Source organism: Mauremys mutica, chromosome 20, assembly GCF_020497125.1.
Source record: "Mauremys mutica isolate MM-2020 ecotype Southern chromosome 20, ASM2049712v1, whole genome shotgun sequence".
Taxonomy (NCBI): domain Eukaryota; kingdom Metazoa; phylum Chordata; order Testudines; family Geoemydidae; genus Mauremys; species Mauremys mutica.
Genome location: NC_059091.1, coordinates 23,910,958 through 23,924,680, shown reverse-complemented (window position 1 = coordinate 23,924,680; position 13,723 = coordinate 23,910,958). Strand labels below are relative to the sequence as shown.

Sequence of the window (13,723 nt, the reverse complement as noted above, 5' to 3'; positions counted from 1 at the left end):
TTTCACAAGTGAGTACAACTTCTGCTCACTGCTGGGCCATGCAGGACTCCAGCTGGTGACATCTGGGCAAAACAGCCCGAGGCTGCTGCTGCTCCACCTGGACTGAACCTTGGCCTGGGGGGGGATCTGCTTCACGCTCCCCCCAGGTGCAGAGTGCAGGCCGTAGCCTGCCTGAGCTGTTTTTCCAGTGGATTAAGAGCTGAGCAGACGTGGAAAAGTCTCGGAGCCACCGGCATTGATTTATCATCCCGAGAAAGAACAATCCCCAGCCCTGCCCTGGCTGCTATTTATTATTTTTCCTCTGCTCCTCAGGAAAACCTCCAGGCTTTGCCCCAGGTGGGAGGCTGTGGACACTCTGTTCAGGCCAGCTGAGCCGGTGGAGGCGCTGGGTGATTTACCGGCTCCTTCACTGCCGGGCGAGCTCTGCTGCCCAAGTCCCCGGCATGGGGTACCCAAGGGTTGTGTCACTGGCCAGCGGCGGCCTCAAGTGCTGGGTTGGGATTCGGCCCGTGGAGGCACCTGCCCTGGTTGATGAAGGTGGCTTGCTGGGTTCTGGCTGCCAGCGGGGGGCAAAAGCCCCTTGAATCAGGGCCCGTTATGGGACTGCAGCCCTAACCCCAAAGCCAGGAGTTGCTGGTAGAACAGCCCATGCGGGTGGCATGTCTGAGCTGGGAAAGGAGGGTGGGGAAGCACTGGAAGGGGGTCCCTGGGAGGTGGTGGAATCTCCTTCCTTGAAGGTTTTAAGGCCCGGCTTGACGAAGTCCTGGCTGGGATGATTCAGTTGGGTTGGTCCCTTCCAACTTAATCTTCTCTGACTCTATGAAAGGTCCCATTCCCTGCTCCCTGGAGCCAGCCCCTCTCCCTGCCTAGGGGCAGGCTGGAGCCGCTGCCCCCGTCCCATTCCCCTACCCTGGGGCTGGATCCTGGACTCCCCCTCGAGTTTAGTTCCCCCTACACCCCCTCGCTGTGGGCGAAAGCAGCACCTGTTCCACCAGGGGCTAGCAGCCCTCAGCTGGGCCGGGCCAGCCTGAAAGGAGCCTGGTCTTGGGCCGAGGGCACAGCCATCCCGCTGCACCCGGGGGGCTGGCAGTTAACAGAACCTGGCCTGGCGGGGGGCCCCTGAGCCTGTGGGGCAGGGAGCACTGCTCTGAAAGCTCGGGGGGTGGGGTGCCTAGCCAGGAAGGCAGAGCAAAGGGCAGAGTTAAGGTGATTGCCCAGCTCGTGCTGCGGGAAGGGAGCGAGCCCCAGGGGGGTTGGGCCTATGAGGAAGCCAGCTGCCCCCTTGATCCCACTGTGGATGGCCCCAGCCAGCAATGGCAGAACAGGGGTGGGGGGTGGTGAATCCTGCCCCATTTACCATGGACTGGGGCTCTGCACCACACTGACTGTGCCAGGCCCTGGATGGGGGGTGGGGGAGGGTGGGGACTCCGGGGTTCTGTCACCAGGTCAGGGAGTGTGTGAAGCTGAGTGGTTAGAGGGGGCGGGGGGGGCTGGAAATCAGGGTCCCAGTCCTGGCTCTGCCATGATGCTGCTGTGGTGCCTCAGTTTCCCCACTCTGTCCAATGATGCTCCTGGCCAGGAGGCTGCAGCAGCTGGACCCTGGCGCCCCTCCAGCCAAGCACTGCGGAGCGCCATTAACCAGCTCCTGGGGCTGCTGCCCTCCCTGCTGCAGCCGGCTCCAGGGAAAGGAAAACCCAGTGGTGATTTATCCTCGGCGCAGCCCCCAGCATTCCTCACATTGCTCTCGCCTTTCCCCACATGCTGCTCTCATTAGCCCTGCGGGCTGGGGGGGCGCTGGGCTGCGGGCGTCTGGCCCAGCAGAGCTCCCTGCTAAAAATAACCCGCTGGGACAGGCCAGGCCAGAACACCTGAGCCGCCTGCGCTCGGGTGGGCAGAGAGCTGACGTGTCTGGCTGCCAGCTTTCCCCCCCCACCCCGGCCGCTGCAGCTAGTTCCCAGCCCCCCCATGTTGGCAGCCCGGCTCCTTCAGCCAGGACTCAAAGGCTGAGACTTGGCTCCTCAAAGAGATTTAGGTGCCCAGCTCCCAGAATCAGGTGCCTAAATACCTTTGAGGTTCTGGCCCCACCTGGCCATTGAGTGGCCGTGTGTGGGGTGTTACTGAATAGCTCAGGGGCGGGCGCTGGCCCTGCTCTGTGTCCCAGCAGCTGGCAAGGCCTCCCCCCCCCCCACTTGCCAACAGGGTATTTATTTCTTGGTGCAAGCATCCATTGCAGCCCCTCCTCCACAGACGTTACCCGGCCCCATCGCCATGGGCTCCGAGTCCAGACTAACGGGAGTTAAATCCCTTTGGCTCCATGCTGTTAGAGATCGGCCGGGAGGCGCTGAATTCCACTTGTGGCTCTGTACAAGGTGAGGCCTGCGGCCGGGCCTGGGTCTAGTAGCAGTGAGTTCCGCCGGCTTTTGGGCCGGCCACGGGGAGCGTTGTCTCCCAGGAGTCAGCCCAGGGGGGACGTCTAGTGACAGTACAATCCCCTCATTACGCACAGAGCCTCCCCCCTCCCCCCCCCCGAGTGTCTCTCACCTGGGTCTAGTTTCTCAGGGGTTCAGAATGTGTTATTGTTAATGGCAGCGCTAGATGCGGTGGGGCTGGGGGGGGCTGGGGGGAGGCAGCAGCAGGGGGGGAGGCCAGGCTCTGAAAACCAGAGCCCTGCGAAAGATTGAGGAGGGGGGGAAGTCACAGACTAGGAACCACTAGACCCCACTTCCCTTTGGTGCTGGGAAGAGAACCCAGGTGTCCTGACGCCCTCTCTTCCAACCACTCCCTCCGAGAGCCAGGAATAGAACCCAGGTGTCCAGACAACCCCTCCCCTCGGGGGTGTTTCCCCTCCAGCCTGGCAGAGCTTGGCTTCGCCGCCCTGCTCGCCATTGGCACGGCCGGTGGAGGAAGGAGTGGAAGGAATGTGCTCGCCCGGCCCCAGTCCCAGACGGCGCCGGCGCTGATTTATCCCCGGGGCCTGTGCCGCCGCGTGCAATCCCCCCGCCGCGGCCCGTTCCCTACGCGGCAGGACTAAGCCGGGAACCAGACGGCTGCTCTTCCCCTCCGCCCCCAAAGTCGTCTTCCTCCGTCGCTGACCTTTCCCTCGGCATTCCCGGAACGCGGCACACGTGGAAGCAGCTGAGCGCCAGCCCCGCGGGGCAGGACGGGCGATTCCCCATGGCCCGACCTCCCCACGAGCCACCAGCTCACCCTGGGCTTTGTGGTGGATCCTGAGCTAAGCAGCATCCACCCAGAGCGTGTCCAGCCGCCACCTGCGGCGCGCAGAGACGACAGGCCCTGGGGCTGCTCCTTAAGGGGGACACGTGCTAGAAACCTCTCGGCTTTTCCAGCAGGAGTCTCCGTCAGCGCCGGCTTCGGGGAGTGGGATGAGAGCTGCGCACGGAGCACTCGCCTGGGAGCCGGCCCAGGCTCTGCTGCTCTGGGGTGCAGGGGGAGGCACGGCCGGCTCAGCCCGGTGCTAGGAAGCCCTCGGGGGTTGCCGCTGCGGGGAAGCAGAGGCCCGCTGAGCACGTGTGCTCATTAAAGACTCCAGACCCTTCCTGCAGAGCTGGTGTCTGGCCAAAATCCCAGCCCCTCCTGCCACTACAGCCGTGTAATCGCCTTCTGCGCCTGCCTGCTGGCCAGCAGCATTGCTGTGAACCAGCTGCCGTGCTCCACCCCAGAGCTGGGCGAGTGACCCAGGCAGACACCGCCCTTGTTTGACTACATGGGTCAGACAAGAAGGGCTGGATGGGCCCTCGAGCCGTCCAGCCCCCCGGCGCTGAGGCAGGACTGGGTGAACCTAGGCCACCCCTGACAGGGGTCCATCCATCCAACCTGTTCTTGAAACCCTCCAATGATGGGGATCCTGCAGCCTCCAGAGCTTCCCTGCCCTGCACGGTAGAAAGGTTCCCTAACAAGTCACCCAAATCTCCCTTGAGAGGAGCAGGAGCTTTCTAAACCCGGAGAGATTTAAGCTCTGGCCTAGGTGTCCAAGCAGCTGGTCTAAGGGCTGTGGGAACCCCCCGCGGGATGAGGGGTTCTGGGGTGCGAGGGCCAAGCCTGGCAAAGGAAATCGGGCGGAGGCAGGAAGCGTTAGAGGCTGTGGCATGGGGGAGCCCAGTTGCTGAGTCCCGGCGTAGGCACCGGGGATGGGGCAGGTGACGTAAGGGGGATTTTCTCTCCGATTCAGCCCCAGGCTGTGCTGGGGGGAGACAGCAGAGGGGAAAGCCCTCGAGCCCCTGCCCCCACGGCTGGGCTGGCTCCAGAGTTTATGGCAGATGTGTCTATGTGGACCAGGGCACGGGCTCCGCCCGAAGCGCACAGCTCTGGGGAGGTGACCTGCTCTCCGCTTGGTGTAACGGGGGCCGAGGCTGCCACACGCAGCGAGCTGGCGGTTCCGGGGAGCAGCCGGCACCAAGCCGCCTTCTAGCTTCCCACATTGGGGCCTGGCCTGAAAAATAGGCCCCTGCCGATGTCCGGCTACCTGTCACCCCCAGGGCTCAATCCGGCGCCCCCACCTCCTAGGGCCAAAGGGGTTTGGGTGCCTAGCAGGGGCTTCTGCCCATCTCTTCCCCTCCCCTTTATCCAGCACCGGGAGCCGAGGGCCTGATCCTGCCAGCAGCCCGCAGGGCAGGGGGAGCCCAGTGACTTCTCGGGAACCGCTGCAGAGGCCTTCCAGGGTCTGCCCCCGAGTCAGGGAGAGACGGGGGAGGAATTGTGGCCAGGGGAGGGCGCTGCCTCCTCTGGGCCCACAGTGGGAGGCTGGGCCGTGGCGACTGCCCCGAGCTGCATTGTGGGGAAGGGGGAAGTTGGAGCCAGCTGAGCATCGCTGCCTCGCAGAGCCGGGAGAGGGAAACCTGCCTGACCTGCAGCGTGGAACCAAGTCAAGGCCAGTAAATCCCGGCTCCACCCCATCCCCCAGGGCAAGGAGCCCCCTTTCCGGCCGTCTCGCCAGCCAGACACAGGCCTGGGCAGCCCGGCCGGCCAGGCGCACTCAGGCTTTCCTAGCAGTCTGTTACCAGCCGGCTCAGCGTGTTACCCCAGCCCACCCCTGCCGCGACCCTGGAATGGATGCGCAATCCCCCTGCCAGCTCCCCCCCCCCGAGGTATTTGCACAGCAGATCTGGGTGTAATCAAGTCCAGGAATTTCCATTCAAGTATCCTGGGCTTTTTTTTCCCCCAAGATTTTCGGTTAACCCTTTCAGACGGGGAGAGGAGAAGGATTTAACGCCAACGCCAACCCCACCGCTCCAACGTCGCTTTCAGTCCAACGCCCTGGGGCCGGGGTGACTTGCGCGGGTGCATCTACCTTCGCCGAGAGCAGTTCGCGGCTGTGTTGCTGTTCCTCGCCGAGCCAGCCCAGCCCACAAGCACTGTACCGTCCAGAGGCAAAGCCTCTGTCCCGCCGGCAAGAGAGAGACCGGCTCGCATGCAGGGATCAAGACACCAACGCCAGAGACTCCGCTGGGAGTGAGTCTCCTTCCACCCGCCCGGCATTTGGCCCAGCACGGAATGTTTCAAGGGTTACGAGGAGTTAACGCCGGCCCTGCCAACCCCCGGGGCCATCCCAAGGATATAAATTAAGAGATGAGCCACCTTCCTTTCAGAAGCCAACCCGGCTTAATTGGGGAAGGATGGACTCATCCCAGCTCCTCTGCAGCCTCTCGCTCCTCCTCCTGCTCAGACCTGCTGTCTCCCAGCCAGCGGAAGGCAAGAGGCCCCTGCTGATGGAAGAGCCACAGCCGGGTACCAGCATCAGGGACCTGCTCTGGGCGCTCCTAGGTATGCGACACTTTCGGTGCTATTCCCAGGCTGGGCTGGGCTGGGCCGGGGGGGCAGGCTCCCGCTTTGTACCGTCCTTTCCCCAACCCCAGTGATTTCTGGGCTCAGGGAAACTGGCCTCAAGCCCTGGAGACCAAGCTATGCCTGGCACTTATCCGGCACCCCCAGCACCACGGCATCTGGGCACCTCCCACGTGTGAGTAGATTTATCCCCACAACGCCTGGGAGGCAGGGCAGCCCTATGATCCCCATTGCACACATGAGGAAACTGAGGCACGGGAAGGCTACAGTCACACGGGGAATCTGTGGTGGAACCGGGAATTGAACCTGGGTCTTAGTGACCTAGTGTCCTAACTACCGAGTACACCCTCTGCGCTCACACGGGAGAGCGGGTAGCAGAGGGATGAATTTTCCCCCTGGCAGGTTCAGTCCCCCAGGGCCACTCAGTCCCTGCTAAGAGGTTAGCTAGTGGCATGGCAGGGGGTTATATACATAAAATGACTGGATTAGACTGAGCGACTCTGCTCTCTAACCCTGGCCATCGGACCAGCAGACCAAGAGCGGAGCAGCAGAAAGACGCACGCGCTAGATGTACCGTATCGTCTGGTAGATGGGAGGGAAATTACAGCTATAAATCCACTCGCCCCCTGGGCGGCGGCACTCGGATACCGCAAGGGATGAGCATGGAATGAATGTCTGGGTAGATCTGTGCAGGGGGAGAGGGGGTTAAACCCAGCCCTCAGTTCACTATCAATGGCATCACTCAATTAGCTGTACAAAGTCCATCAATCCTCATGCTTCAGGGCTTGAGGTGAGCAACAGCAGTGGGGGTCAGGAAGGTACTTCCCCGCCCCCACCCACACACACAGTCCAGTTGTTAAACCACCAGCCATTGTGGATTTAGTCTCTTCCTCCGAAGCATCTAGCACAGGTCATGGTTGGAGTCAAGAGGCCAAAATGTGATGGGCTGTTGCTCTGACTGGATGCAGGAGGGCTACAGGTGGTGTGAACGAGGGGGGGATATGAATCCAGACACCCATTGGTTGGAACCAACGGGGGAGGATATGGGACTCTCTGGCTTGCTCTGATGCAGCCCAGGGGGGATCCTGGGCTAGTAGCGTGGGTATAATGGATCCTGTCTTCCCCTAACAATACAAACCTCTGACTTCTCCAGCTGCTTCCACCGCAGGATCGCTGCTGCAGGGTCCGAGTAGCCTCCTGTAGGATCCCTGGCATCCCCAGTGGTTTGAGCCGCTTCAAACCTGACAGTGCAGAACACTCAGCATCGCTTCTTAACTTTAAAAGATTCCGCCAGCCTCTCTAGCTCCACAGCCAGCCAGCCGAGATCCCCTTCGCTCCTCTACCCCGGGATCGTCCTTGTCCTTCGGGGTGGCTATTCGGCCAAGCTCTGTCACCCCGGAGCCTTTGCCTCTAACTCAGTCCCTGCAGCCACTGGATTGCTGCTGCTGCCGCTCTCCGCTGAGCTCCCTGCAAAGCGTCTCCATCTCCCCGGGGCTGAGTTTGTCCAGAACTTAGCACCGGAGCTGAGATGCGCAATGGCAGACGGGATTCTCCCCTCTGCCCGGTGCAGTCTGAGCCGTAAAGGGGCTCCCCTCTTCCCTGCTCAAGGAGGTGGTGGGTGGAATTGCACTTGGGATTCCAGGTCTGGTCAGTGCCTTCAGCAGCCTCCCCAGTGTGGCGTGATCTCTGTCTCTCTCTCTTTCAGAGACGCATGTGCCAAAGGGACCTTCCCTGCACGTCCCGGATGACCCTAGAAACCTGCTGCCCTACGCCTCCCCCGGGCCGGCCAAGCGCCGCCAGAAACGGAGGCCGCTGGCCGGCAGCCGCTTGTGGGAGCAGCCGGAGGAGCAGGAGTGCCGGCTGCGGAGTTTGCTGCTGCGCGTCAAGGACCTGGCCCTGGGCTACGACTCCGAGGAGACCATCCTGTTCAAGTATTGCAGCGGGAGCTGCCCCAAGGCCCGCACCAACCACGACCTGACGCTCTCCCTGCTGCTCCAGAAGAGCGAGATCCCGGCCCTGGGCGATGAGAAGATCGTTGGCGACCCCTGCTGCCGGCCAACGCACTACGAGGACGTGGCCTTCCTAGACAACAGCCACCAGTGGCACGAGGTGGAGAAGCTCTCGGCTTCTGCCTGCTCCTGCGTGGGCTGATGCTGCTGGCGGGAGGGTATGTCAGCAGGGTGCGCGTAGCTCCAGTGTTAGAGCAGGCAGCGTTTCTTCCTCCCACACCCTAGAACCCGTAGCCTGAGAGGAGACCAAACTCCACCCCACAGATCCCACAGGATGGGGGCCGTGGCTTCCCCTTTGAAGGGCACCCTCTAGGGGTGGGAGAAGGGAACGGCTACTACCACTACCGGGGATGTCAATCAAAACAACGACCACGTTCACCTTACAATGCCAGGCCAACCCCCTCCTTCCACTCAGCTGCCAGTCCCATCCTGTTTCTTTGCATTACTGAGATGCTAGCTTGTTTGCTAAGGCCTGGAACCTCAAAGGCATTTAGGCTCCCAACTTCCACTGAAACCAATGGGAGTTAGGAGCCTGAATACCTTGGAGGATCTGAGACTGAGAACCTGCCTGGAGGAGGCGTGCATGGCTCATCTACACGCAGGTGCAGGGGGAGAGCTGGACGATACAAGAGATATTTATGGATTCCTAAGTTATTTATTTATTTGGTTTCTTCCACTAATGGCAGGGAGGGCCAGGGATCTCATTCCCGCCACCTCCCGACCTGAGCTTGTTAGAGTCCCTTTTTAATTTATTGCTTCTTTCCGCTAGTAGAGAGTCGGGGATTGTATTTGTTTGCTCGTTTTCAGGCATGTCTTGGGAACGGCTGAAATGTACATGGTGGTTTCAGGCTAATAAAAACCGTGAAACTGATCAAAAGTCGTGTGGCTATTTTGTGGGACAGGTGGGCAAGGGTTACTCCCTTTGAGCGAGCCCAGGGTCGTCCCTTAGGCAGACCACAATGGGGCCCTGTTTGCAGCTGGCCTTTTGGCCCTGTAACAAAAATGATCAATAACTTCTGAGAAAAGGTTCGTGTTAAAATAAATTATTTTTACTGAGGGAAATTCGCCAAAATTTGCCAGCGGTTCCCTTTAAAAACAAACAAAAGCAGCAGACTTCTGTCTGAATTCTATTTACCTGCTCTGGGTAAAGCCACCCCAGGCCCCGTAACAAAGATCGCAGGGGAGATGTTTCTATTTTAGATTTTACTTGTTGGGTTTAACATGGACTCTGCAGCTTCCCGTGCCCTGTGGGTAGTCAATATGGCGCATTAAACCATTCAGGAATTGCACTGCCGATGACACAGTAGATACCTGGGTGGTTGTCGAGGGTCCACACATCCGCAGACTCCTCCACGGCTGCGTGTTGAGGGGAGAAGTCCCCTGGTTTAGTCTTGGCTATAAACCCCCACAGACAGGTCCCTTTGAGCAGGCTGGAGTGAAAAATGAAAACATTCAGCTCTGCTCCAGCCCGGAGAGGGGAGGAAGGCTGTTTCCAATCCCATGGCTCCACTAGCGGCTCTAGCCTGGCCTACGTAGCAGCTGGCAGCACAGGCAGGTTCCTGCAGATGACGGAAATCCTCCTCTCTCGGGGGATCTTCTGGCCATCAAAAAAGGACTCCTCATCTTTGAGGATCTCGTGGGTGAACTCGTAGCGAGCCGTGCCTCTGCGAAAGGAGGGAAGAGAGGAAGTCTGGCTCAGCCCAAGAGCCACTGGCCTCTATAACATATGACTAGGGAGGCCCACCCTGCTCTGCCACAGACTCCCTGTGAGACCACGGGCAAGTCACTTAGTCTTTGTGCCTCAGTTTCTCTAGCCGTACATTGGGTATAAAAGCCCTGCTCTGTCCCACCAGGGGTTGTGAGGATAAATACAGTCCTCCAATAAGGCCAAAAATGGGCCTTAGATAGAACCTCTAAGGGTGAGTTCAGTGTCTATGGCACATTCAGTCCTCGGCCTCTGCACTGAGACTGAAATCAGGGTGCCCAGTCTCCACTCCCAGCTGCCACTAAGGGAGGCATTGCAGCCTAGTGGTTAGAGACTGGGAGTCAGGAGACCTGGGTTCTGTTTCTGACTCTGCCACTGGCCTGCTGGGTGACCTTCGGTACGTCACTTCTCTGCTCCATGCCTCAGTTTCCCCATCTGTAAAAGGGGGATAATTTTACTGGCCTCCTCTGAGACGTGCTGCTGCTAAGAGCTCTACAGGACCTAGGGATTATTAACAACGTCTCCCCCTTGAAACTAACTCCTCTCATACGGCACCTCCTTTGGCACCTCTCACAAAGTTCTACAGAACCAGGCGCACCCTGCCTCTGACGGCAGAGACGAGGCGCCGGCACGTCTAGGGCTTGCCACATCCTCACCTGATGGGCCACGTTACCTGAGGATGTACAGCGAGCGGCGCGGCAGCAACAGGTCCATCCAGTCCTCTGGGTTCTGCTCGCTGACCAGCCGCATCACACAGGAGGACAGCAAGGACAGGCCTGCAATTGTGCAGCCGCAAAACTAGTGCGCGGAAGAAAAGGTACGATAAATACCGGTAATGCCGCCAGGCATTTCTATCGCGTTGCTCGTCCAAGCCCTTTGGGACCCAGCATGAAGGTCTCCCACCCGGCCAGCGAATGCAACCACCTCTGGGGTGCACGCTGCAGCTGCTTATCAGCGCACAGCAACACAAGGCAGTTTTAGGACAGGGAGTGAAGAATCACATATTCAAAATGAAACTGCCGGGACGTTTAGGAAGAGCCAACGATTGACCTAATGGAATGAGGCCAGGAGGTGGGGATACCCTGGGATGTCAGATCTGAGCTAGGAGCCTTTGGGCATTATGGGGGGTGGGGGGGCGGGATGCTGGGCAAAGGGGAGTTTGAAAAAAAAACCCTGGGATACATCACTGCCAAGTAGTCCTGCCTTTGCTTTTATCCTTCACCCAGAGAGCAAGCCATGCTCTCATGCTGGGGTCAGCATGGATCAGGGGAGCACCCCCTGCTGCGTCACCCACCCCGCCTCCCCTAGCACCGCACTGGGGCACTAGCTCAGAGACCCCCCACCCGCCCCGATCCCTACGGAACAAAGGTTTCGCTTCCCAGCACCGACTTGCCCGTATGCGGCTTAGCATGAGCGATGAAGCCCAAGGTGCTCCGGCTGAAGGACAAGCCCAAATGTCTGTTTTCTACCCGCAGCCCCTTCAATCCTCCAGCCTCAGCTCCCTCCAACCAGGTCACATTTGAGCCCGGCAGCTTCACCTTGACACTGTCTATGTGAGGTTTGATGTAGCCGCTTTTATCCAGGTCGAGGACGTGGACTAGCGAGAGCTGCGACATCCCTGGCAGGAAGGCCGTATCCCGGACCCGCTGCAGGATTTTCTGGCTCGCCTCGCTCCACTGGGCTATCTCTGTTTCCCGGAAGCCATGAATGGCCTGGAGGAGAGAGCGCCATGGTAACGGATTGGAGCATCTCAGCTTTGTCCTGTGCCCAGGTGTGCCCAACCCCGACAGAGAGGGGTGCTCCTCTGGGCGATGATTCCCTGTGCCCATCGCTATCCAAAACCTGGGGCCAATCTGAGCCGTATCAGCCCCTTCCTGCACTGGCTCCCATGACCCCCTGCAGCACCCCCCATCCCTACGGTTGGGAATTCGCTGTTCCCCACTCCCCCTATGCCCAGCGAGCCAACGTCCACCCTTCACATGCCCAGCCCTTCCCCACATCAGGACACCTCAACAACTGGGTGGCCAGCTGCAAGCCAGCCACTCCCCTGTAAGGCCCACCAGCTGCCTGCCCCCTGCGCCCTTCCCCAAGACACCCTCCCCCCAGAGGAGCCCAGAAGCCATTCCCGCCCCATAACCAGCTTGCTTCCCTTTCTCCACCAGGAGCCTCCTCTCCCCCAAGAAGCACGTGCTCGACTTAGACCCGCTAAGATCACAACGCCTCAAATACCCAGGCAGAGCCCCCACACAATGGCAGCTCAGCCCCCGTCAGCTCCGATGGAGCCCAGCTTAGCCCTAGTGACTGCAGCCCCCCAAGGTTCCCTGTTCAGAGCCCACAGCACTGCCCGGGCAGCCAGACCCCAGCTTAGAACAATCAAGGAACCCCCCAAACTCCCCTTTGCGCAGAATCCCACCTCCCCCCAATAATGCCCAAAGGCTCCTAGCTCAGACCTGACACCCGCTAGCTCCCTCCCACCCCTGGGAGCCCAGCCCCCCATGTTCCCTCCCCAAGGCCCCCAGAGCCCAGGCCCCCCACACCAACACTGAGCTCGCTTCAGAACCTGCCTCCCTCCCCAAACACCCAGCTCCTCCCAGCCACACTCCTCCAGCTGAGCTCCCAGACCCCACCCCCAGTTCTCCCCATAGCCCAGCCCTTCTGCCCCTAAGGCTCCCAGCCCCGCCCCCAGACCTCCAGCCAAGCTCCGCCCCCTCCCCAGCTCCCAGCCCCATCCCCCAGACAAGCCCCGCCCCCTCCCCGGCTCCCAGCCCCGCCCCCAGACCTCCAGCCAAGCCCCGCCCCCTCCCCGGCTCCCAGCCCCGCCCCCTCCCCGGCTCCGCCCCCAGACCTCCAGCCAAGCTCCGCCCCCTCCCCAGCTCCCAGCCCCGTCCCCCAGCCAAGCCCCGCCCCCAGACCCCCAGCCAAGCCACGCCCCCTCCCCGGCTCCCAGCCCCGCCCCCCAGACCCCCAGCCAAGCCCCGCCCCCTCCCCGGCTCCCAGCCCCGCCCCCAGACCCCCAGCCAAGCCACGCCCCCTCCCGGATCCCAGTCCCGCCCCCCACACCTCCAACCAAGCCCCGCCCCCTCCCTGGCTCCCAGCCCCGCCCCCAGACCCCCAGCCAAGCCCCGCCCCCTCCCCGGCTCCCCGCCCCCAGCCAAGCCACGCCCCCTCCCCGGCTCCCCGCCCCCTCCCCGGCTCACCCCGTCCCAATGGTCGAACTGGTAGCGGCGGCGGCGCAGCTGCGGCTCCAGCTCTTGGCCCAGCGCCGCCTCCTCGGGGCCGCTGAGGAAGTCGGGCCGCACCCGCGCCTGGCCCCGCAGCCGCCGCGCCACGCCCGGGCCCGAGGCCCGCAGCAGCGCCGGGGCCTCCCCGCACAGGGCGCGCCGGGGCCAGGGGCCAGGCCGGGCCGGGGGCAGGCGGGCCGCGGCGCGGTGCATTGTGGGCGGGGCTGACGGAAAGCGGGCGGCCCGGTGCATTGTGGGAAGGAGCGTCCCTGACCTTCCCCCCGGTGCATTGTGGGAAGAGCGGAACGGGCGTCTCTGACCCTCCCCCGCAGTGCATTGTGGGAAGGAGCAGCATGGGCATCCCTGCCGCCCCCCAGTGCATTGTGGGAAGGAGCAGCGTGGACGTCCCCGACCCTCCCCCGCAGTGCATTGTGGGAAGAGCGGAACGGGCGTCCCTGACCCTCCCCCGCAGTGCATTGTGGGAAGAGCGGAACGGGCGTCCCTGCCGCTCCCCCAGTGCATTGTGGGAAGGAGCAGCATGGGCATCCCTGCCCCGCAGTGCATTGTGGGAAGAGCGGAATGGGCATCCCTGACCCTCCCCCGCAGTGCATTGTGGGAAGGAGCAGCATGGGCATCCCTGCCGCCCCCCAGTGCATTGTGGGAAGGAGCAGCGTGGACGTCCCCGACCCTCCCCCGGAGTGCATTGTGGGAAGAGCGGAACGGGCGTCCCTGACCCTCCCCCGCAGTGCATTGTGGGAAGAGTGGAACGGGCGTCCCTGACCCTCCCCCCAGTGCAGTGTGAGGGATTAAGTGACTTGACAACTGCCCTGGTGCATTCTGGGACTGAGGGACAGCCATGGACAAGCCCCAGTGCATGATGGGAAGCAGGGACAGACAGGAATGGGTGTCAGTCCGTGTGCCCACAGGTGCAGGACTTTGGCCATCCCTGGCTCAGTGCCGAGAAGCAAGGGCCACCCTGCTCCATG

The 13,723-nt window shown here is 61.7% G+C and overlaps 2 protein-coding genes across 2 annotated transcripts; one reads left to right on the top strand and one right to left on the bottom strand.

The window, feature by feature from the left end:
• Positions 1–5,099: 5,099 nt before the first annotated feature.
• On the top strand, positions 5,100–8,586 carry PSPN (persephin). Its single transcript, XM_044995798.1, has 2 exons — positions 5,100–5,781; positions 7,508–8,586. The coding sequence occupies exons 1-2, from the start codon at positions 5,634–5,636 to the stop codon at positions 7,951–7,953; spliced, it is 594 nt and encodes a 197-aa protein (XP_044851733.1). The 5' UTR covers positions 5,100–5,633; the 3' UTR covers positions 7,954–8,586.
• A 252-nt stretch (positions 8,587–8,838) lies between these two features.
• Positions 8,839–12,969, bottom strand: ALKBH7 (alkB homolog 7). The gene is made up of 4 exons (XM_044995797.1): positions 12,714–12,969; positions 11,055–11,228; positions 10,190–10,314; positions 8,839–9,475 (listed from the first exon to the last, which is right to left on the bottom strand). Exons 1-4 carry the CDS (start codon positions 12,948–12,950, stop codon positions 9,340–9,342), a joined length of 672 nt encoding a protein of 223 aa, XP_044851732.1. The 5' UTR covers positions 12,951–12,969; the 3' UTR covers positions 8,839–9,339.
• Between the last annotated feature and the right edge of the window lie 754 nt (positions 12,970–13,723).